Consider the following 23,769-nt stretch of genomic DNA (forward strand, 5'->3'; position numbering starts at 1 on the left):
ATATCTATATCTATATACAGTATGTATATATATATATATATATATATATATATATATATATATATATATATATATATATATATATATATAAAAGGGTAATACACATTATCTAAGTTGCAACTACAGGACGGATTGGAAGATCCTCTACAGGAATACAGGATTCAATAGTTTAAGTGTGAATATGTAAGTTATCATCTATATTTTCCATGGAGTACTCCTATTAGCATAAAATGATTAATGTTAAAAAAAAAAAACCAGACTTTTACAAAGAAGTCAAGTTCATTACTTCAGTTCTTCAGAAACATCCTCAGATTGGTCTGGAAATATTAATCATACGAGCACCTGGAACCCCCAGTTGCATATATTCTGGAAAAAGTCTAAGGGCTAAAGTCAAGAGAAAGGCAACTTATAAAACATGGTTTTAAGAGTTAACATTAAATAAATATTTCCATAATAAAGCAAGTAACATTCAAACCTGGGATGTTATAGGTGATGGGTGAAAATCCTGGTTCTGTGTAAGTTCTTGTAAGAGTGTAATCTTGGCCCTGGGAAACTGTTGTTAAGATGCAGGGGGTGTTTTGGAAGGCGTTGACATTTTCAGGACATACTAGGGATGCGTTTGGGGCCTCAAACACCTCTGCCAAAAGACTTGCTGATACATCAGGGAATGGCTCCAAATAAGCTGAAAGATAAAGCAAATACTATTTTAAAAAGATTCATGGCACATCTCACTACAGTTTTATGTACCTTTCCTTTTAAATTCAAGTTTATCTTTCAATCACACAACACTCCCCACACTCCCTTCCAATTACTCCATCCAACTGGAATTCTACTGTTCACTTCCATTTGGAGCTTTGCTGTTCTTTCAACATATGACCCTAGGTACTTGAATTTTTCTGTCCTCTTTTCTATTTCTCCCAGCACATGTATGTCACTCAACTGATGCTGCAGGTTACAACACCCATACTCTGCTTTTGTTCTACTGATCTTTAGCCCTCTGCTCTCCAATTCCTCTCTCCATCTCTCCAGCTTCCCCTCCAATCCTTCTCTTGTTTCATCACACAGAACTATATCATCTGCAAACAGCATAGTCCATAGTGACTGTTCCCTCACTCTTTCAGTAATTACATCCATTACTACATTAAAAATGACAAACCCTGGTGTAACCCAACCCCCACTTCAAATGTCGCGGTCAAACCAACATTCGATCTTATTTGTGTAACTGATCCTTCATAAATAGCTCTCATCAGTCCAACATATTTCTCTGGTGTTCCCCTCTCTCTCAGACATCCCCATATCTCCTGCCACGGAACTCTATAATAAGCCTTCTCTAAGTCAATAAATACTATATGTAATTTCTTTTGGCCTTCTCTATATTTTTCCATCAACTGCCTTAGTGCAAACATTGCATCCATCGTGCTTCTGCCTGGCAAAAATCCAAACTGCTCTTCTCCAATCTCGGTCTCTTCCCTTATCCTACCCTCTATAATCCTTTCCCAAAGCTTCATAGTACAGTATATGGAAAGAGTTTGATTGCCCTATAATTATTACAATTTTGTACATCCCCTTTTTCTTTGAATATGGGTATTAAAAAGCTATTCCTCCACATTCTGTGCATCTTTCCTTTCCAGTGTATCTTTTTCATCAGATCCCACAGCATATTCACTCCAAATTTCCCCCAAGCATTTCCAGAATTCCACTGGGATCTCATCCGATCCCATAGCTTTTCCATTTTTCATCTTGTTAAAGGCAACTTTAATTTCTTCTCTAACTCTATCTCTTACTATTTCTAAATTTGGATTTCCATCTCCAATTATAGATCACGGATTTTCTTCATTTAGCAATCTTTCAAAATACTGCTTCCACCTTCCCTTTGTCACTTAAGCTACACATTACTACTCCGTCCTCATTCTTTATCTGCTTAATGTGGATAATATCTTTCGTTAGTAATATCTTTTGTTAATTTATTTCTTTCTTTAGTAATCTTATAAATCTTATTTTGACCCTCCTTTGTCTCCAAATCTTCATATACATTATCCATTGCTTGTTTTTTTTACTGTGCCACCACCACTTTGCTTCATTCTTTGCTAATCTACTTCTCTCCTCATCTTCGTCAGTACCTGTTTCATCATACCTTTTCTTCGCATTTCTCTTGTACATAATTATTCCAACACCAAGTTTCTTATTCTCTTGGCCCTTTTCCTGTTAACATTCCTAAAACCTCTTCACCAACTTTTTTCAGAATACTGCTGTTCCGTTCCCACCACTCATCCACATCCTCATAACCACAGGTACCAATCTCAACTAAAATCCTCACTATGAATCCACCCCTATATTCTGGTTCTTTCAGCTTCCACCATTTCATCTTTGGAATCATTTCTTGCCTACCTCTTATTGTTCTCTTCCTATCTAAGTCTACTGTCACAAGTCTATGCTGGGGGGTCACAGCATCTCCTAGGAATATTTTACAGTTTCTTATCTCTTTTAAATGCACCCTTCTACCTATTAAAAAATCCATTTGTAATTCTTGTCCACCACTTTCATACATTACAAGATACTTTGACTCTTTTTCAAAGAAAGTGTTGATTACTGATATATCAGAGGCTACAGCAAAGTCCACAACCCTTTCACCTTCTTGATTTCTATCTCCCAAAGCCCCTCCTCAATGTACTCTTTCCAGGCCCTAGCTATTTCTCCCAACATGACCATTAAGGTCTATCATTAATAATTCTTCATTTGGTATCTTCATTTCCTGATTCAGCTGTCCGCAAAACTTGTCTTTTTCCTCTTCTGTACAACCCACCTGAGGTGCATACACACTGATAACATATTAGTATTTCTCCATCCCATTCTAGTTTCATATGCATTATTCCATTCACCCACCAGTAACTACTGATACCATATTATAAATTCTAACAAAAGAATTCTAGCTACACTAATATCATAATCCTATTAAAGGACAAAGGTTTGTATTTACATAGGACCAAACGAAAAACTGTATACAGTACATACCTTTGACATTAAATGTACCGGGAATTGCAAACACGTGTGATGTATCATTTAAAATGTGGTTCGAACCATCACCCCAATCTATCAGATAGGAGGCTGATGCATTAACTGTTGCAGTGACAGTCTGTTTGGATGAAAGAAAAAAGAATAGCTCACCATCAACACTACAATATATCAGTTACATAAGCTCGTATTATATATCATGCAAATTACGTTTCCTTCATTAAAATTGCCAATTAAACACTGCTTCAGAGTTAAAACTATTAGACTGGATTACTAGTAAGAAAGCACATTATTTAAAAGGTCCTCTTGTCTTAATATACTATATCAAATACTGTACCTATAAAAAATTATATGATTCAATAATCATACCTCTTTAAAGAAATGAATTTCTGCTCCTCTCTAGATTAGGCATAGTCTTATATTTTTTATTTTCAAATATGATATAAATAAGGAAAATTAATTGACAATCTTACCAAATTTTACAAATAAAATATCAACTTTCATTTAAATCATCTTATCAGCAATATATAGGCATAAGGAGTCCATGCTCCATTGCATCCATGAAGCATCTGCTAAAGCAATCAGGACACTGACAATCACTGAATTGGAAATCTAATTTTAGTTATGATTCAGCAGTTTAGTATATAAAAATATAATCTCAAAAGGAAATGAAAAAGACCCTTTTATCAAAGGTTTAGGAGTTCACAATACTGTACTAATAAAATATGGACATAAATATTTGTTTTCTCTCCTGAATTTGCCAGGTATACTGAGGGTAATAAACTGTTCCCTAGTTAGCAATTTGGCTTTTGCAAAGGCCTTGGAGCATGTGATGGCATTTTTACAACTTTCAATGCTGTACTGATATCCCGTGATTGTAGTTCAGAAATTTGTATGAGTTACCTTGATTTTAGTATTGCTTTTCACTACATTAATCATGAAACCCTTGTTTTCCCACTCAAATAGTTGGGAAGGCGAGTCTTTTCTTAGCATCATTTCTTAGCATCATTATTGAATTTTTTAGTAATACACTGCATAGTTGTTGTTTATGGGTACCATAGTAAGAATAGGAATGTGATATTCATTGTTCCTCATGGTAGTGTTCTTGGCCAAAAACTTTTTATACTACACAAGATATGTGGTTTGGCCTAGAAAACAAGCTTGTTGCATATGCATATGATGCTATTTTCTTTGCATCAATTCCATCTCCTGAATGTAGATCTGGGATTGCCAAATCTCTTAATAGAGTTCTAGCTAAAATTAGTGAGTAGTGCAAATTATGGAGTATGAAGTTAAACCCTGACAAATCGCAAAGTATAATTATAAGTACTAGATCGAAGGCAGTGGCTTCTCAACACACAGACCTTTGTATTGATAATGTTTCTTTAACTATATACAGTATATGGTAACTCCTTTAAAATTTTAGGTGGTATTCTTAATTGCAAATTTACTTTTGATAGATGCATTTGATCTGTTTCTTCTTCAATTGCACAAAATATTGGCTTACAACTAAAGTCTCTTCAGATTATTGGTGATCAATCTATTCTAAAGGAAAGATTTTAATTCTTTCATTCTGCCTTGCTTTGAGTATTCTTCTCCTATCTGGTCTTTAGCTGCTAATTCTCATCCCAATTTGTTGAACAAAAACTTTCAATCTTTTAAAATTTTTCATTCCTAACCTTGATATTAATATCTGGCACCATCATTCAGTTAGTTCTTTATGCATAATGCAGAAGATTTTTCATAATTCTGACCATTCTTTGCGCTATGATATTCGCAGATTCTACCATCCCATACATAGTAATAAGTATGCAGTAAGTTCTAAAAGGCTTGTCTTCTACATCATAAGGCTCAATACAACACAGTATTCTAGAAATTTTATTCCAGCTGTGACCAGATTATGGGATGATCTTCTTTATCAGGCAGTTGAATCAGTGGAAATTCGGAAGTTCAAACTTGCAGCGAATGTTTTTACGTTAAACAGGCTGACATGAGTCTCTCTTCATAGTTTATAAGACACTTCCATTTTAACATTGTTACTAATCTTAGGATAATATTTTATATTCTTTATTTATTTCTTTTCATATACTGTAGTTTATTATTTCCTTTCCTCAATGGGCTATTTTGCCCTGTTGGAGCCCTTAGGCTTATGGCATTCTACTTTTCAAACTATGGTTGTAGTTTAGCTAGTAATAATAATGTAATTGTCTGCCAAAACAGTTTTAAAGTGTACTTATATTAGGAAATGGTGTATTGCCATATATTTCTTTTATATAAACTCCCTCACAGATGAAATGATAAAAACTTATTTAATACTGAACTCACACCTAACACAGTAAAAGGTCAATCTGATTTAATATAGTTAGTTCGAGTAACAAGACATAATTTTCACCAAATTAACATTTCCTATTTGAAAATCCTACCCTTCATTTATTAATGACATATTCCTTTTTAGTGCCGAAATAAAATGAAAAAGAAAAATTCCCCAAGTGATCCAATTATCTAACGGAAAACCATCTCTACTTAGCATTAACAATGCACTGCTGTTTATTGCCAAGATAAAAAAAAATGGTTTCAGTGGCTGTTAAGATGTGAGAAAAAAAGGAGGCATAATAAGGCACAACAAAAGTCATCTCAATTAAATGGTACTCACAGTTCCCTCCAAGTAAGCTGTGTTGTCCAGAGTAATGACTATTGTTCCACTACTTGCTACTGTATTCCATACTGTAAACAATCCAGTTTCGGGTCCACCACAAGCACTTCCATCTGGGCATGATGAACTGCACTGAGTTTTGGTGGCAGTTGTTAGAGCTAAAAAAGTAAAAAACAACTTTGAACATTAACTTGATGGAGAGCATTCTAAAAGTAATGTTTGCATCTGAGCACATCAATATCATAAAAAAACATTTCAGTCTTAGCAAAAAATTCTGGTAACTAGACTTCCATTTTTTTTAAGATGCTAAACTTTTATATGATAAAACAACTTTTATCATACAAACCCATCTATCACATTAAAATGGTCCAAATTGCAAAGTAGGAGGGAATGTGAAAAGCTAAAAATTCCACATTGTTCTTAGAGCTGGATGATCCACAATGTTCTTAGAAATTGTAATACTGTATCAATATATCAGGAACTAAAGCTCTGAGATTTCAAAAGGGTTTATTAAAGGAGTTTGAGTACCTAAATGAGTACTGTATAGCAAGACCCCCATTTGGTATAATTTTAATAAGCATTGCATTGATATGAACAACATAATTGTGACGCAGGGTGAGAAGAGCTGAATGGGTATGACACTGTAAAGATCAACAAAAGAAATGCTACAGCATCCAAAGCTTTGACAATTTCCTCCCAACATACTATTGGGTAAGTTACAATCTGTGATCTTAAAAATTTGATGAGAAAGTTTCTCGCTTCCATTTATTCTTTCTCGTCTTACGAAAATCACCAAAAAAGCTCAAAGTGTCCTTTAGATCCATAATCTCCTTTACAAACAAGAAGTAAGCTGAAAAACAGATTTTACAAATAGGGTCAACAGTTGTAAGCATTGATCGACTAACCTAGCAAAAAGTAGGCAACAATTTACAGAATACCATCATTAACATAAAGTTACAGCTAAGAAGCACAAGGACAAATGACCACTCTCAAAGCTTCAATCAAGTCAGATGATGTATAGGATACAACAGCAATAATTAGCATGATGTATCTTTCCAAGCTACGAAGACAATTACCCAAGCAGGTTGAGCACCTGGGAGACAGTTGATTAAAACTGTCAGCTGCAATTACATGATCTTTATCCTAAAACAGGTCAGTTACCAATTTCTCCAGATATGAGAGATGTTAGATAAGAGACTGCCTCATCTTATCTGGCAAGCTTAATTGGCACCAGAAATGTTAGATAACAGAAAATAGTCTCCCTGTCTTACCCACTGAAGGGTCAAAATAGATGTCATAGTGTTGCTCTCCATCTCAAGGACCCTTAATCAAGGGGGATCAGGCTGGCCTCAAATTTGTTGAAGCCGAGACTTGGATACTAAACAATGGCATTCTGACCCTGCTACAGATACTGCTACTACAGGCAATTTATCCATATACAGTACAGTATCTCCAAAGCCTTATTCCAAATCAATAGACTCTAGCATGGTAACCACCCTTCTTAATTACCTTAGTCAACATATTAGGATACCCACTTGCTGCTTTCTCATCACCACTAACATCCTCTGGCTTCTCTTCTGCCTCTTCCTGGTTGACTAAACCCAGGACAAAAGGGGAGAGGATCCTTACATCTCCACAAGGATGGTGTTGGGTTGACAACTTAGCCCTCGGTGTCAGAGCCTTACTCATGGTTGATTTCACCATGGTGACTGCTCTGGCCTTTCGAGTTGGTCTTGGGATGCCAGATTGCATGGTCAAAAAGTGAGTCCTGATTGCTCTTGCTCCATTTTTCCATCATTGCTTCACCTTCTTCAGGAGAAAATGTGTCTTGCTCTTGTTGGTTGGAACATTTCTTAGTGTTAGGGCTTCTCTTTGCCCTATTTGTTTGGGAAATTTTGCCAACGCAGCATTCCTTCTCTTTAGCACCCAGTTGTTCCTTAGGTTTTCAGACTGGTGAACTAAGAAGGTAACTGCCTTCACTCCTGATAACACCAGGTCAGTTAATTTTTTCTTGGTCTCAGGTCAGGATCTCCTAAAAGAAAGCAAAGTAAGCATCTGTCCTGAACCTGTGGTCCAACCATGAGGTTACTGGGAATTTGCCTACACATACGACAAATAGTATGGCCTATTCTTTACACATTTTCCTCTTTCCTCATACACCTGAAAACACTAAGATAACCGAAAAATTCTTCTTCACTCAAGGGGTTAACTTCTGCACCGTAATTATTCAGTAGCTACTTTCCACTTGGTAAGGGTAGAAGAATCTCTTTAGCTATGGTAAGCAGCTCTTCTAGGAGGACACTCCAAAATCAAAACATGGTTCTCTAGTCTTGGGAAGTGCCATACTGTCTTTCACTGTTTTGTGTTAAAGTTTTCTTACTTGAGGGTACACTCGGGCACACTATTCTATCTGTTTCCTTATTTCCTTTCCTAATTGGGCTATTTTTTCTGTTGGAGCCCTTGGGCTCATTGCATCATGCTTTTCTAACTAGGGTTGTAGCTTACCTAGTAACAATAATAACTAGAGGGACACTCAGTAGAGCGTAGACCTCTGCAGCTCTCAACCTTGACCTTGAACTTTGACCTTAACATATATCAATTAGCGTGGATTATCATACACTCTAATATGAACCGAGTTTGAAGTCTCTGTGACAAGGATGTCCAAACTTATGGCTGATTACGTGATATGAACGTTTAACTCGTCAGTGACCTTTACTTTTGACCTTCCAAGATTTAATCATTTCCAGCTCTTTACATCAGTTCAAAATTCCTGGAAGATTCATTACTTTACGATTAAAATTGTGGTGTATAGTTGATGACCAGAATTTGACCTTTTGCTTGACCTTGACCTTCGACGTAACATATATTAATTGGTGTGAATTTACATACACTTAAATATGAACTAAGTTTGAAGTCTCTGTAACAACGATGTCCTAACTCATAGCTGATTACTTGAATTGGACATCATACTTGACTGTGACCTTGACTTTTCAAAATTTAATAATTTTCAGCTCTTCACACAACAATTAATCCCTGCAAATTTTGTTACTATACAGTTAAAATTGTGGCCAGGAAGGTGTTCACTAACAAATACACACACTAACAAACAGGGGGTAAAGCATAACCTCCTTCCAACTTTGTTGGGGGAGGTAACAATAATAATGGTCAGAAGAGAAGGGATGTGAATTACTCTGTCCAGATACCTGGTCACCAGCATTATCTAAAGCCTCTTTGGCCAGCTCCTACCATGGAAAGTCTAAGGAAGCTCTGTAACCCTGTGGTGCTCTGAAGACCCTGTCAATGAATGTTTTCCCCTCATTACTGATACTCTTGTAGCTTCTAATAGGCTGTTGATCTGCCTCATTAAGGCCAGCACTTTTAGGAATGTAGACTCAGTCTCCAGATGATCGGTTTCTGTAAGAGCAGGGCCTGCGTCTGCCACAGAAGGGTCTGTTGCCTCTAACGAATAGTCACTTCTAAGTGGTGGGGGACTCAAATCCCCTTTGGATCAAGATCACCTTAATACGAGTGGTCTCTCTCAGAGGAGTCCCTATGACGAGGTCATAGGGAATACAAGTCTCTTCTGTCAGTCCTCACGTCTTGGAATCCCCTTCAGATGGGGACCTTATCCTAAGAGATTGCTCCAGCCTTTTCCAGTACTTGCTTTATATGCTCCTTGGCTGAAGAGATCTCGAGGGATGGAGAGTGTACCAGAGACTAGCCATGAGGATGAGAGCAAGTGCTTGATGAGACTGAATGTGTAAGAACTTTATGGTCAGTCTGTTATGTTGTCTCAATGTTGTGGGATCTTCCCCTAGGTCTCATGAGCCATGAGGAAAGTGTGTTCTTGGAGATGAGTATGCACTAAAGGCTGAAGGATGTGGTCTACCCGAGGAGTAGGAATGCGTTGAATCATGGGGTAGCACTGGAGAGTATTCCCATGCCTGTGAAAGCTCCTCAGAGGGGGTGTGTCTACTACTGTACTACAGTACCATGTCGTGGTTGGCCTGGACCTTGCTCACTCTCAGGTGAGAGTGTTCTAAGATGCAATTGTACCTTTATGGTATGATGCATGTGCACTGCAGTGAACGGCTACCAGACACAGAGAATCATCCCTAAGAGAGAAAAAACCCTATCTAGTGAATGCCTTTGGACCTTCTGGAACACCTGAACTGGAGGGCATGTTTGTTCTCGGGGTGTGCGTGAAAGGGAGCTTCGGCGATCCACAGTTTGAGCCCTGTCTGGGGAGTCTGCATATGCTAGGATCATTGCACGAGTGGTATAAGTAAAAAGACTAAAAACCAGAGATTATTGAGTCACTGCTAGGAATGTAGTCTCTGGTGCTCTATCTCGAGTCTGGCACAAATATTCATATCGTTCGTATGAAGGAGAATGCACCCTAGAATGGGTGTGCTTGTGTGAGAAACCCAGAAAGTTCTCAAATGCCTTCTCCCAAGAAGGTGATAAATGTGGATGCATGCTAATGGCGTGCATCCAGAGAAGCGCCAAACCTAGAAGAATAACCTTGGTCTGCGGCTTTAGCGTTAAGAGGTGAATGCGTGCATCTAGGAGGAGGACATCTACCTGCCATGAGAGATTCTGCAAGGGATCGCACATTTGGTCGTTCTAGGATGTCTCTCCTAACAGAAGGATGAACCTCTGCCATGGATTCATTAACCAAAGAGTGCATATGCTTATCAGTGTGAGCTCGTGAATCCATAGAACTTCCAAATTCTACAAAATAAGTTAGCACTGAAGGACGTGCATGTACAATTACGCTTTTCTCTCTCTAAAAACGAGACTCCAACTGAATACTTGCACACCAGAACAGCCAAATTCTCTTCTACAAGAGCACCTTCGAAAAGAGGATCTTGTCCATTATCTGATGTGCATTTTAAAGCTGAAGAGAGCGCACACTTAAAAGGCCTATAATGTTCCTGGAGATTCTGGGTGATCCGAAACAGTAGTACACGAGCGTGCAATACTGTAACAGGCGGATGTACCTGAGCACTAACTGACGAGTGTGAATATTTTCTTACAGGCAAGAATTCTTAAGCGCTACAAAGCGAGCGCACGTGGGTGTGAGCTAACGAGTGAGCCTGACCGTTAACAGGAAAGAATGGATGAGGGGTTGGAGGTAAAGACATATAAGCACGTAGAGGTGAGCATGTATGAGCACTAAGGAGTGAGCACATACTGCAAACAGGGGGATGCACTTGATTGTGATCCGGTGATCACTTTTCAGCATCTGAGCCCAATCCATTTGGGGAAAGGGTGCGTAATTGCTTGGACACAAGTGCATCAAAATGTGTGCACTTAATCGAGTGATCCCAGGTTCCTTAGGAGAGCATGTTCTCGAAGGAGGAAAATTAAGCATGACTTTACAATTTAGCCCATGCACTAAGAGGTAATAGCGTGCCAGCAAGGACGTACAGAATCTTTCATCTTGGAACGAGACAGTCTAGAAAAACAATCTTCGGAAGAGGAATGTGAGAGAACATTTGGCTCAGCAAGGCATCAATTATTTGCATTCTTAGAAGACAAGATGGAAGGCATCAGACTAAGTGGAGAGGGAAGATGCAAGCATTTCCTACTCTTACCGTCCTTTGCCATCACCCCATTAAGGAGGAGTAAAATAGAGGGTTCAGAAGCCTGAGTACCAGAGAAAGGAGAGAGAGGCTTAGCAAACTCTTCGACTTCAAAGAACTTGGAGAAGAACCTCACTCAGCCTTCTTTTCCTTCTGCCGTAATCAAGCCGCTGCAATGCAGGAGGCCACAATTTACAGTCCTTACAGAGCGATTACTCCTTACAGTCATGGCCTCTGCAAGAAGTGCACAATGAATGAAGATCCTCCGAACACATACTCATAAATGTTCCACACCTACGGACAGGAACAGCCAATGCAGGACCACATATGGTTTCTCCATCAAAAGCATCTAAACAAACTGAAAAGGAAGAAAGTAAAGTTATTTGCTAAGTTTAGTTGCACTGAGAGTACACCCGTACATATCGGGGCTGAAGTCAAAGTAGCAACAGTACTCAGTGAGCCGAGTGGGAGGGGGGCAGCTTCCCTACCATCCGCCTATAAGTGGCAACACCTCATTATAAATCTTAACAGCTAAGTTATAAGTTTCGCTGAAATCATACTCCTATTCAAGGACAAAGGTTTTATTTATGCAGAAACAAACAATATTTTTAACAAACATAAAAAAACATTTGCAGAAAAATTTATGTTGACAAACTAATTCAGCTACTACATTTACTCACTGGCATCATCATCGAAACAGTAACAAAAGCGTCCGTCTTCAGCAGCAGCATATGGATAACTTAGCTTGAAACAAACTGCTTTGCAATCTTCAGGAAATAAGGATTCAAATCCCTCAGTAACGGCAACTATTTTTGGGCTGGAGATATCATCCTGCATACAGCTGCCATCTGTGGGTTAAAAATACCTTTAAAAAATAGCAGCAGAATTAATAATAACAATTTTACTATGAATTGTCATAATTCAATATCATATTCTGGAATTCCCTTTCAACTCATAGTATCCATAACTACAGCACATTATATAAGCAATCAAAATTACAATACAGGTAGTACAGTACTTTGGTTTATTATACTGTATCAATATTATTTATATACTATGAAAAAACTTGAAACAGAACAGCAACCCATAAATTAATATTTCTGTTACTTAAATTACTTTTCTTAAATAGAAAAGAAACTAAAATTATTAGGTATATATGCTTAACAAATAATAAGTTTAAAAAAAACAGTGCAGTATCTCAAATCAATTTCAACCCTACATTTATGTATGTATACCGTAAACTGTACATTGACAAGACAAAGTCTTAATTTTTTGTATTTTTCCTAGAAATACAAACCAATCATATTTTGGAGTATTCCCACCACAAACTGAATATTGCAACTGGAGCTTTGTAAAATGAAAAAAGTGGAGATAATTTACATTTTTCCTAACAATACAAACCTTTAGCTATTTATAGGGGTATCACTTTCGGCGAAGCTGAAAGGACGAGCCATTAAAATTTAGCGAGGGTTAACTACCCATCTCGCTAGTTAGCGGGTGTAGGGGGGTACCCCCATTAACTCACACACCTGTCACTGTGCTTCACTTTGTGTGGAGGTAGGACTTCAAGGGGGATAGGGTCGGCGGGTAAGTTTGTATAAATAGCTAAAGGTTTGTATTGTTAAGGAAAATAAAATTTGTCATTTGTTCTGTAACTGGAATACAAACCTATGCTATTTATAGGGGTAACACAACCATTAGGAGGGTGGATGTCCCTGCCAGTCTGGCTTTTTGGCTTTACCCGGGGTCCCCTTTTAATGAGCAGGTTAGTACCAAAAATAAGAAGACCCTAAGACCTCGCTAAACCTTCCTATGCAAGGTCTACGACCTATGCAATCTTTATTGAGATAATAGCAGTGTGACTGTCAAGGTAAAAGCTATTTAAAGTCTTTGTAGGAAATAACCAAGCTGACCAAGGCTTTCCCAATACCACCTCGCTAGGGTATGGGGACGCAACAGTATCGACACAATACTAGGTACACAAGGGAGCATGGTTTACCCGCAGTGGCTGAGGTCAACTTGTCCAGAGAACCCAGGATGCTGCTTTCCCCAAGAGAGGAGAGGATAAAGAAAAGGAGAGATCCAGTCATTCCTTTTAATTCACGCAGACTAAAACCTGGTAACAGTGCCCTCAACCTTCAGCTACTTGTCCAATGAGCTTGAGGTATTAAACCAGCTGTTGTGCAGCCACCACAGGATGGGTAGAGACCATATCAAGTCTCCTGTTGGTCACGTCTTGCAGGTAATGGGCTGTGAAAGACGTTGGCGCTTCCACACCCTTGCTTATAGAACCTGCCCCACAGAGTAATTTTTTTTGAAGCCCAGGGACGTAGCTATGCCCCTGATGTCGTGAGTGCTGGGTCAACTTGGATCTGGATTCAGAGCGTAATTGATGACTCTGCAAATCCATGCAGAGATTGTGCTTTTGGTGATCCTCTTCTTGTTTCTTCTGGTGCTGATGAAAAGTGAAGACACCCGGGAGTGGGCTACTACTGTACTCTTGAGGTAGAGCCTCATACTACTCAATGGGCACAGTAACAAATGATCTGGATCGTCAGTTACGGAGCGGCAACTTGTTATCCGGAAGGAGTTGAATCTAGGATCCAATACCCCTGGATTCTGAGTCTTAGCAACAAACTCAGGGACGAAGCTGAATGTTATCTCTCCCCCTCCCCTTGAACAGGCGATGTCGTATGAGCGACCATGAAGTTCACTGATCCGTTTGGCCGATTAGGAACATAGTCTTCCAAGTCAGGTGGCAATTTGTTGCCTAACGTAGTGGTTGGTAGGGAGGCCTCTTTAGAGACCGGAAAACTCAAACAACGTTCCAAGGAGGAGGACTCACTTCTGACTGAGGACAGGTAAGTTCGTAAGTCCATATGAGTAAAGAAAGTTCTAGCGATGACGAAATGTCAATTCCTTTCAGTTTGAAGGCAAGGTTCAAGACTGAGCAATAGCCTTTCACTGCCTAAACTGAAAAGTGCCTTTCCTCCCGCAAATACTCGAGGAATACTACTATTGCTGGAATAGTGGCACTAAGTGGAGAGATACCCCCTCCATGGCATCAACCATAGAAGACGTTCCACTTTGCCTGATAAACTACAGCTGAGGATTTCCGCAGATATCCAGACATCCTCTTCGCAACTTGTTGCAAAAATCCTCTCTGAGTGAGGAGATGCTGGTTATATCCAGGCGTGCAGTCATATCGAAGCTATGGCTTTGTGGTAGATATTGACGTGTGGTTGCCTGAGTAGATCGTGTCGTGGAGGGAGTTCTCTTGGAGGCTCCGTCAGGAGTTGCAGAAGGTCCAGAAACCATTCTGCAAGATGCCATAGCGGAGCTATGAGTCATTGGGAGGCTGATCAATGTTCTGGCCTTGTTGAGCACCCTTCTCATCAGACAGAATGGGGAAAGACGTAAATGTCGATGTTGCCTCACCGTTGTTGGAATGCACCTTGCCAGACAGCCTTGGGCTCTGGGACTGGGGAGCAGCGGGAGCCTGAAGTTTAAGGCCGTTGCCAACAGATCCACAGTTGGAAAATCCCACAAAGTTAGGACTTTGTTGGCTACTAGACGATCCAAAGACCATTCGGTACCAATTAACTGAGATGCTCTGCTCAGATTGTCAGTGAGCACATTCCTCTTGTCTGGAATGAGGCAGGCTGATAGCGGTACCGAGCAGACTTCGGGCCATCTCAGTATTTCTACTGCCAGATGGGATAGGGGATGAGAACAGGTACCTACTTGTTTGTTGATGCGAGCCACTACTGTGGTGTTGATGCTCATCAACACCACTGAGTGGCCCGCCAGGAACTGATGGGACTGTTGAAGGGTCAGAAAGACAGCCTTCATCTCTAAGAGATTTATGTGAAGGTACTTTTCGGACTCTGGGTAGAGGACTGAGGTCGAGTGGTGCAGCACGCTGGTACCCCACCCTTCTTTTGATGCGTCAAAAAAACAGCATCAAGTCCGGGGGAGGACGAGAAGATCTTCGCCCCTCCACAGATTCTCATTTTCCACCGACCACTTGAGGTCTGTCCATTTTTCTAGTCCCATGGAGATCAGAATGTCAGGGGAATTGAAGGTCTGATTCCAATTGGGCTCAAGCCACCACTGGAGAGATCGAATCCTGAGGCATCCATTGGGGACACTGATCCTATCCAGAGGGATGAATAATGTCAGGCTGGGATGGAGGGCAAGAGACTGATGGAACCACCTCTATAGGCGAGAGGCGGAAAAAGTCTGTCGGAGAGATCACCCAAATCCTCTTTCATTTCCCATTTGGTCTTACCAGTGCAACACGTACCTGCAAAGGGCTCCAAGACTTCTCTGCAACTTCTTCCTCCCAATTCCTCTTCTGGAGGGATATAGTTTTCTCCTAGGAAGAGGGTCCTGCAAGGGCCGACCCTTCGGAACTCCTCCTACGGTCTGATGGAGGAGAGGAACTGGGGAGGAGAGAAGTCATCAGGGGAATCCTTGGCTACGGACTGAAAGTGAGCTAAGCAGTGTGCTCAACCAGGGGGGATCCCTATCACTTGTGGGGATGGCAGTTGAATACCTTGGGCGACCAGACACCTTAGGTCTAGAAACATATAAAGAGTTAGTTTCCTTACCTGGTAATTGCTGCACCAGTCTAACCGCTGGGGGTTTTGCCGGGCGCTGATCCCTTGAAGCGGTGGTCTACTTTGGTACCACCTTCGGTCGTCCACCCCGGGCCCGATGTACCTCACAATGGAAATCGTCACCACACAGCTCATGTGGGGTGATTTGATCTCCTGACGGGTGACAATCTCTTTGGGACAGGCTCTTGTGAGCCTGTAGCCAGCAAGGGAATCAGAGCAGTCAGTCTCAGGGACCAATGCAAGGGCGAACGGCGTGGGGGCGAGGAGCAGCGAGGTGGCAAGTGCCGCCTTGGCAAACACCTAACAGGCGAGTACAAAGAGGGAAAGTTGTGAGCTCTCGGAAAGAGTAACTGGCACTTAACAGGAGAGCACTGGCGAGTGACGCTCATGTGTCTGGCAAGACCAATATTCATCACGCCTCATGTGAAGGTCTCTCTATGGAGAGAGACAATCACACTTCACCTGATGGTGAGGTGACAATAGTTTGTCAGAAGACGAGTGACGAGTAGCCAGCAAGCGTGAGCAGCTCGCGAACTATGCGCAGCTGTCGAGTGACGAGCAGCTGGCTAGTCAAGCGTAGCTGTCACATACCTAGCAGCTGGCGATTTACAAAGGGCCAAAGGCTCAGCGTGACATGAGCCCGGAGGCTCGGGGGTGTCGTTTCTTACCAGAACTAAACAGGTGTCTCCTTAGCGCGCGGGGGGGGGGGGGGGGGGGGGGCACCTTGGATGATGAAAAGTAACTAATTCCGACACCCGACGAACCCACGAAGGAAAATGTCTAGCAGGTTCCTCCAAAGAGTGAGCCTGTTCTGACAAAGTCAAAGAAGTCCCGTATTCGTCTTTCAGGAACAAGGTTTCCCCGAGGAATCTTACTCGCGGACGAGAGAGATGGCCACCCGATGAAGAAACCTGCCTCGACTTTGCTCCCACCCCCAAACGGAAGAGTCAGCCCTTCAGGGGAGGAAATGCGTCTTCTGCGTCAGCAACAACAGCAGGCAACAGCAAATCCGAACGTTGGGCAGCAGCACCAAGGTCGTCCGGTGCTGCACCCAACGAGGAAGGATGTACCTTCAAGGAAGTCTGAGTCCGCTTCCTCTCGGCACCCAACTGAAGGAGCTCATACAGAACTTCGTTCGACGGGGTGGCCAGTCAAACCCAGTGACAACCACATTTGGAAAAGATTGGAAAAGAGCAGGCGCTCCCCGGGGGAAGGGGCGGGACCGTTTCTTCAGGGGGAATAGTACCATCCCTCGATCCCCAAAGTTGACCTGGGGTTAAAAGGCCTGCGCTGCTACTCGGCCGTTCCCCAGGGGAGACCTATCAAGGAGCAGCTTTGGGAAGAGATCATCGGGGAATCAAAGAAGTCTGAGATTTTTTCGACTTTGAGGATGCCCCAAAAGGCGAAGAATCTCATTTGGACTTCTTCATTTGCCTACGCATAAAACCTTTCCCACTGGTAGACAGACCACACCCGGCATTGGGAACAAATGTCATCCCAGTCACACTGCTGGCCTTGGCAATACGGACACAGTTGGTGCGTGGTCCAACTCAAGGGTGGACATAAAGGTACTGCAGGAGCAGCCCTCAGGTCCAGGACACATATGCAGGAGGCTGACAAGAAGAGCACACACACACACACACACACTGAAAAAGAAAAAGGGTTAAAGAAGAAATTGTAAATATTTCAATATATCAATTCTTAGTCAAAGTCAAATGGCAGTCAGTTAAGGAGGGAGAGAGCGGCAATGTCCACATTGTAGCCAAGCCAGAAGCAAAGTGGGTGCTCAACCAAGGTGAGTGAGTGAGCGGGGTAGCCAGCTAACCCAACCCCTCCCGCTAACTAGCGGTTGGAGTACTTATCCCTTGCTAAAAGTCTTATGGCTCGTCTTTCAGTTACACCAAAAGTAATATCCCCTCTAAATAGAGAAGCTTTGTATAGAGTGACGGACCAATGGGAAAATCACTTGGAAGGACAGTCAGCTATGCCAGTGAAGGAGGGAAAGAAGTTAATAAAATTTAAGGAAATAAATATGTGCGACTTGTTAAAGGTTATGAGAGAGATGAAGAATACATATTGTGGAAACAACCCTTTCCCAAACAGTTCAATAAGTGAAGCTCCAAACAAACAAGTCGTATATAATATTTACCTGAAAATAATTAACCTAAGTATATCACAATCCTGTTTTCCTAGCTGTGAAAAAACTGCGTTGATCAAACCAATTTACAAAGGGAAAGGTGATGTAAACGAGCTAAATTCATATAGGCCCATTTCAAATTTATCCTACATGTCAAAGCTTATTGAAAAAGTCATAAGTGAGCAATTATGGGCGCATATTGACGAGTTAGAGGTATTCCCGGAAAATCAATCGGCCTACAGAGCTAATCATTCTACAGAAACTACTTTGTGCTCAATAATGAATGATATGATAGGTCTTCTTGATGGGGGAAAGTGTGGAATTTTAATTATGTTAGATCTTAGTGCTGCTTTTGATACTGTTGTGCACGAGTACTTACTTGACGACTTAAAGTCTATTGGAGTGACTCAGGAAGCACTGAAATTTTTGCGAAGTTACTTAGTGAACAGGAAGACTATTGTAGAAGTTTCTGGAAACCGATCCAATGAGAGAATTCTTATGAAGGGTGTACCACAGGGTAGTGTCCTGGGCCCTATCTTGTTTAACATATATACTATCGAGCTATCACACATCTTGAAAAAACAAAAAGTGGGTTTTAAACTATATGCAGATGATACTCAGTTTTACCTCTCAATTTCAACAACACAAGATACAGGGAAGAAAATTGATGAGATAATGACTGAAATAAAAACATGGATGCAGAGGAAAAAGCTCAAATTAAATGATGATAAAATGTTATTTTCATTAGTAAAATAAATTTTTGAATATACTTACCCGATAATCATGTAGCTGTCAACTCTGTTGCCCGACAGAATTCTATGGAGGGATACGCCAGCTATCACAATACTAGAAGGGGGTGTACTTACCAGCGCCACCTGTGGCCAGGTACTCAAGTACTTCTTGTTGACACCTCCTCAATTATTCCTCGGTCCCACTGGTTCTCTCTGGGGAGGAAGGGAGGGTCAATTAAATCATGATTATCGGGTAAGTATATTCAAAAATTTATTTTACTAATGAAAATAACATTTTTCAATATTAAACTTACCCGATAATCATGTAGCTGATTCACACCCAGGGGGGTGGGTGAAAACCAGTGTACAAGATTAAAGGATAGCTAAGTATCCCATATTTCATATAACAGTTATCTCAAATAACAATGAAATAAAAAGTACCTGGTAAGGAAGTCGAATTGAACCGTTACTCTGTCTCTTTTTTAAGTTCGTCTTCCTTACTGAGCGCAGCGTTCCTCTTGGAGGCTGAATCAACCCAAAGGTGCTAAAGTATACAGGGCTGCAACCCATACTAAAGGACCTCATCACAACCTTTAACCTCGGCGCTTCTCAAGAAAGAATTGACCACCCGCCAAATCAACAAGGATGTGGAAGGCTTCTTAGCCGACCGAACAACCCATAAAAAGTATTCAAGAGAAAGGTTAAAAAGTTATGGAATTATGGGAATGTAGTGGCTGAGCCCTCGCCTACTACTGCATTCGTTGCTACGAATGGACCCAGGGTGTAGCAGTACTCGTAAAGAGACTGGACATCTTTGAGATAGAATGATGCGAACACTGACTTGCTTCTCCAATAGGTTGCATCCATAACACTCTGCAGAGAACGGTTCTGTTTGAAGGCCACTGAAGTAGCCACAGCTCTCACTTCATGTGTCCTTACCTTCAGCAAAGCAAGGTCTTCTTCCTTCAGATGAGAATTTGCTTCTCTAATCAGAAGCCTGATGTAGTAAGAAACTGAGTTCTTAGACATTGGTAGAGAAGGCTTCTTGATAGCACACCATAAGGCTTCTGATTGTCCTCGTAATGGTTTTGACCTTCTTAGATAGTACTTAAGAGCTCTAACAGGGCAAAGTACTCTCTCTAGTTCGTTCCCCACCATGTTGGACAGGCTTGGGATCTCGAACGACTTAGGGCAAGGACGGGAAGGAAGCTCGTTTTAGCCAAAAAAAAAAACCGAGCCGCAAGGAACATGTAGCCGTTTCAGATGTGAAACCTATGTTCCTGCTGAAGGCGTGGATCTCACTTACTCTTTTACCTGTTGCTAAGCACATGAGGAAAAGAGTTTCTAATGTGAGGTCTTTAAAAGAGGCTGATTGGAACGGTTCAAATCCTGATGACATTAGGAACCTTAGGACCACGTCTAGATTCCAGCCTGGAGTGGACAACCGACGTTCCTTTGAGGTCTCAAAAGACCTAAGGAGGTCCTGTAGATCTTTGTTGGAGGAAAGATCCAAGCCTCTGTGGCGGAAAACCGCTGCCAACATACTTCTGTAACCCTTGATCGTAGGAGCTGATAGGGATTTTACGTTCCTTAGATGTAACAGGAAGTCAGCAATCTGGGTTACAGTGGTACTGGTTGAGGAAAACTGCATTGGCCTTGCACCAGCTTCGGAAGACTTCCCATTAAGACTGATAGACTCTGAGAGTGGATGTCGTCCTTGCTCTGGCAATCGTTCTGGCTGCCTCCTTCGAAAAGCCTCTAGTTCTTGAGAGACTTTCGATAGTCTGAAGGCAGTCAGACGAAGAGCGTGGAGGTTTGGGTGTACCTTCTTTACGTGAGGTTGACGCAGAAGGTCCACTCTAGGAGGAAGAGTCCTGGGAACGTCGACCAGCCATTGCAGTACCTCGGTGAACCCTTCTCTCGCGGGTCAGAGGGGAGCAACCAACGTCAACCGTGTCCCTTTGTGAGAGGCGAACTTCTGAAGTACCCTGTTGACAATCTTGAACGGCGGGAATGCATACAGGTTGAGATGGGACCAATCCAGCAGAAAGGCATCCACGCGAACTGCTGCTGGGTCTGGAATCGGAGAACAATACAAGAGGAGCTTCTTGGTCATCGAGGTAGCGAATAGAACTATGGTTGGCTGACCCCACAGGGCCCAAAGTCTGCTGCAAACATTCTTGTGAAGGGTCCACTCTGTGGGGAAGACCTGACCCTTACGGCTGAGGCGATCTGCCATGACATTCATATCGCCCTGAATGAGCCTCGTTACCAGCGTGAGCTTTCGATCTTTGACCAAATGAGGAGGTCCCTTGCGATCTTGAACAACTTCCTCGAATGAGTCCCTCTCTGCTTGGAGATGTAAGCCAAGGCTGTGGTGTAGTCGGAGTTCACCTCCACCACCTTGTTAAGCTGGAGGGACTTGAAGTTTATCAAGGCCAGATGAACTGCCAACAACTCCTTGCAATAGATGTGAAGTGTCCTTTGCTCCTGATTCCATGTTCCCGAGCATTCCTGTCCGTCCAGTGTCGCACCCCAGCCCGTGTCCGATGCGTCCGAGAAGAGACGGTGGTCGGGGGTCTGAACAGCCAAAGGTAGACCTTCCTTGAGAAGAATGCTGTTCTTCCACCACGTTAGAGTAGACCTCATCTCTTCGGAAACAGGAACTGAGCCCGTCTCTAGCGTCATGTCCTTTATCCAGTGAGCAGCTAGATGATACTGAAGGGGGAGGAGGTGGAGTCTCCCTAACTCGATGAACAGGGCCAGCGATGAAAGTGTCCCTGTTAGACTCATCCCCTGCCTGACTAAGCATCGGTTCCTTCTCAGCATGCTCTGGATGCATTCTAGGGCTTGGAAGATCCTTGGGGCCGACGGACAAGTCCGAAAAGCTCGACTCTGAAGATCCATACCCAAGGAAACAATGGTCTGGGATGGAACGAGCTGAGACTCCTCAAAATTGACCAGGAGGCCCAGTTCCTTGGTCAGATCCATAGTCCATTTGAAAATCTCCAGACAGCGACGACTTGTGGGAGCTCTTAAAAGCCAGTCGTCTGACGGAGCCGGACACAAGATCATGATACTGCTGCACAGTCTGTAAACTGTCAATCATGGGCAAGCGAGGAAGTACAGTGACAACCCGAATCTGTCTAGACTATCTGGGTCGTACAGACAACTCCTTAACGGGTTGCTGAGGTTGCCGCACTGCGTCACAACAAGTCCCTTCTGTTGGTTGTTGAACGTCTTCCCCGTGACACATTGACTCCGTAAACAAAAAATCCTCTAACAAGGACTAAGCTTGGACTGCATGTCATGCAACACAGCTCAAGGTCTATGGGAGCAGGTGTGGTAACAGACGGGATTAGCGGCTGAAGTGGAACCATTACCTTCCCTGTAAGCATGTTATGCTTAAATAAAAGTCCATAAGAGGTTATGCAGCTAAAGGCTCCCTCCAAATGACAGAGTCCTCAAGGGAATATCAGAAGGAGGGAGAAAAGAACTTTCTCATCTACAGGGACCTTATCCTAGAAAAGCTAAGTTCTCTGAGTGAGGGTTCACTGGTGCAAAAGCAGCAGACTAGAAGGCAACGTTATGAAAGTGCTTGACAGTCTAGTGAGTTGGCAACAACCCAAGATATGTTGAGAAGCATGCGGTAAGGTATGCAGAGCATGATGAATGCAGAGTATGCTGTATGCAGAGCATGCTATATGTAGAGCATGTTGTATGCAGAGCATGCTGAATGCAGAGCATGCTGTATGCAGAGCATGTTGTATGCAGAGCATGCTGAATGCAGAGCATGCTGAATGCTGAGCATGTAGTAAGCAGAGCCTGCTGTAAGCAGAGCCTGCTGTAAGGAAAGCAGAGCGTGTGCATGGCGTTTAACATTTCTCAGAAATTCCATGACCAGTGCTAGAGTGCTTTATGCATGCTTGCATGGGGTTTAAAAATCAACATAATGTTTACCTTACATTCATAACTCATGATTCATATTTTTTGCCATGGTTTGAAAATGGAGGTAAGGTATGCTGAACAGCAGAGTCAGAACGAGCTGGAACAACAACAGTGGAAGGTGCAGAAAGTTCCTGTTCCCAGGATCAGGGTGCACGGGTTGAGCTCGGTGCAGCAGCTGAGGAGACTGACTCACAGGTGGAAGAGGTTGTACCTCCACCGAGAGTTGCACCACCGGTGGAGCAGCCAGGGGAGGAGGAGGAAGAGTGGAGTAATCCTCCTGATCCCAAACCAAAGGTTGCCTTAAAGAAGGCTGAGGCTGAACAACACTGGGAACAGCGAACACAGAAAGAGGTTCAACATCGTACGCCTGGCAGATGGTGCTGCGACTGGGTGCAGCGAGTGCAGGCGGGTTGAGCACAGGCTGAACGGGTGCAGGTGGAGGTGCAACACTCTCAGCCCGACACTCACGCAACAGGTCCGAAAGCTGTGCTTGCATGGACTGTAGAAGAGTCCACAACATCGTACGCCTGGCAGATGGTGCTGCGACTGGGTGCAGCGAGTGCAGGCGGGTTGAGCACAGGCTGAAAGGGTGCAGGTGGAGGTGCAACACTCTCAGCCCGACACTCACGCAACAGGACCGAAAGCTGTGCTTGCATGGACTGTAGAAGAGTCCACAACATCGTACGCCTGGCAGATGGTGCTGCGACTGGGTGCAGCGAGTGCAGGCGGGTGCAGCACAGGCTGAAAGGGTGCAGGTGGAGGTGCAACACTCTCAGCCCGACACTCACGCAACAGGTCCGAAAGCTGTGCTTGCATGGACTGTAGAAGAGTCCACAACATCGTACGCCTGGCAGATGGTGCTGCGACTGGGTGCAGCGAGTGCAGGCGGGTGCAGCACAGGCTGAACGGGTGCAGCCGGCTGGTGCACCACCGGTGCAGGCGGGTGCAGCACAGGCTGAACGGGTGCAGGCGGTTGGTGCACCACCGGTGCAGGAGGAGGAGGAGGTGCAACACTCTCAGCACGACACTCACGCATCAGGTCCGAAAGCTGTGCTTGCATGGACTGTAGTAGAGTCCA

General features: G+C 42.7%; 1 protein-coding gene across 1 annotated transcript in view; it reads right to left on the minus strand.

Annotated features, from left to right (window-relative positions):
- The window catches only part of LOC137632419 (uncharacterized), a 342,058-nt gene that overhangs the window by 311,408 nt on the left and 6,881 nt on the right, over positions 1–23,769 (minus strand). Inside the window, 4 exon segments of the mRNA XM_068364351.1 lie at positions 476–682; positions 3,013–3,133; positions 5,666–5,823; positions 11,934–12,101. Of these exon segments, the coding sequence (XP_068220452.1) occupies positions 476–682; positions 3,013–3,133; positions 5,666–5,823; positions 11,934–12,090 (643 nt within the window). The 5' untranslated portion in view covers positions 12,091–12,101.

The sequence above is a fragment of the Palaemon carinicauda genome, chromosome 41 (genome assembly GCF_036898095.1).
Source record: "Palaemon carinicauda isolate YSFRI2023 chromosome 41, ASM3689809v2, whole genome shotgun sequence".
NCBI lineage: Eukaryota > Metazoa > Arthropoda > Malacostraca > Decapoda > Palaemonidae > Palaemon > Palaemon carinicauda.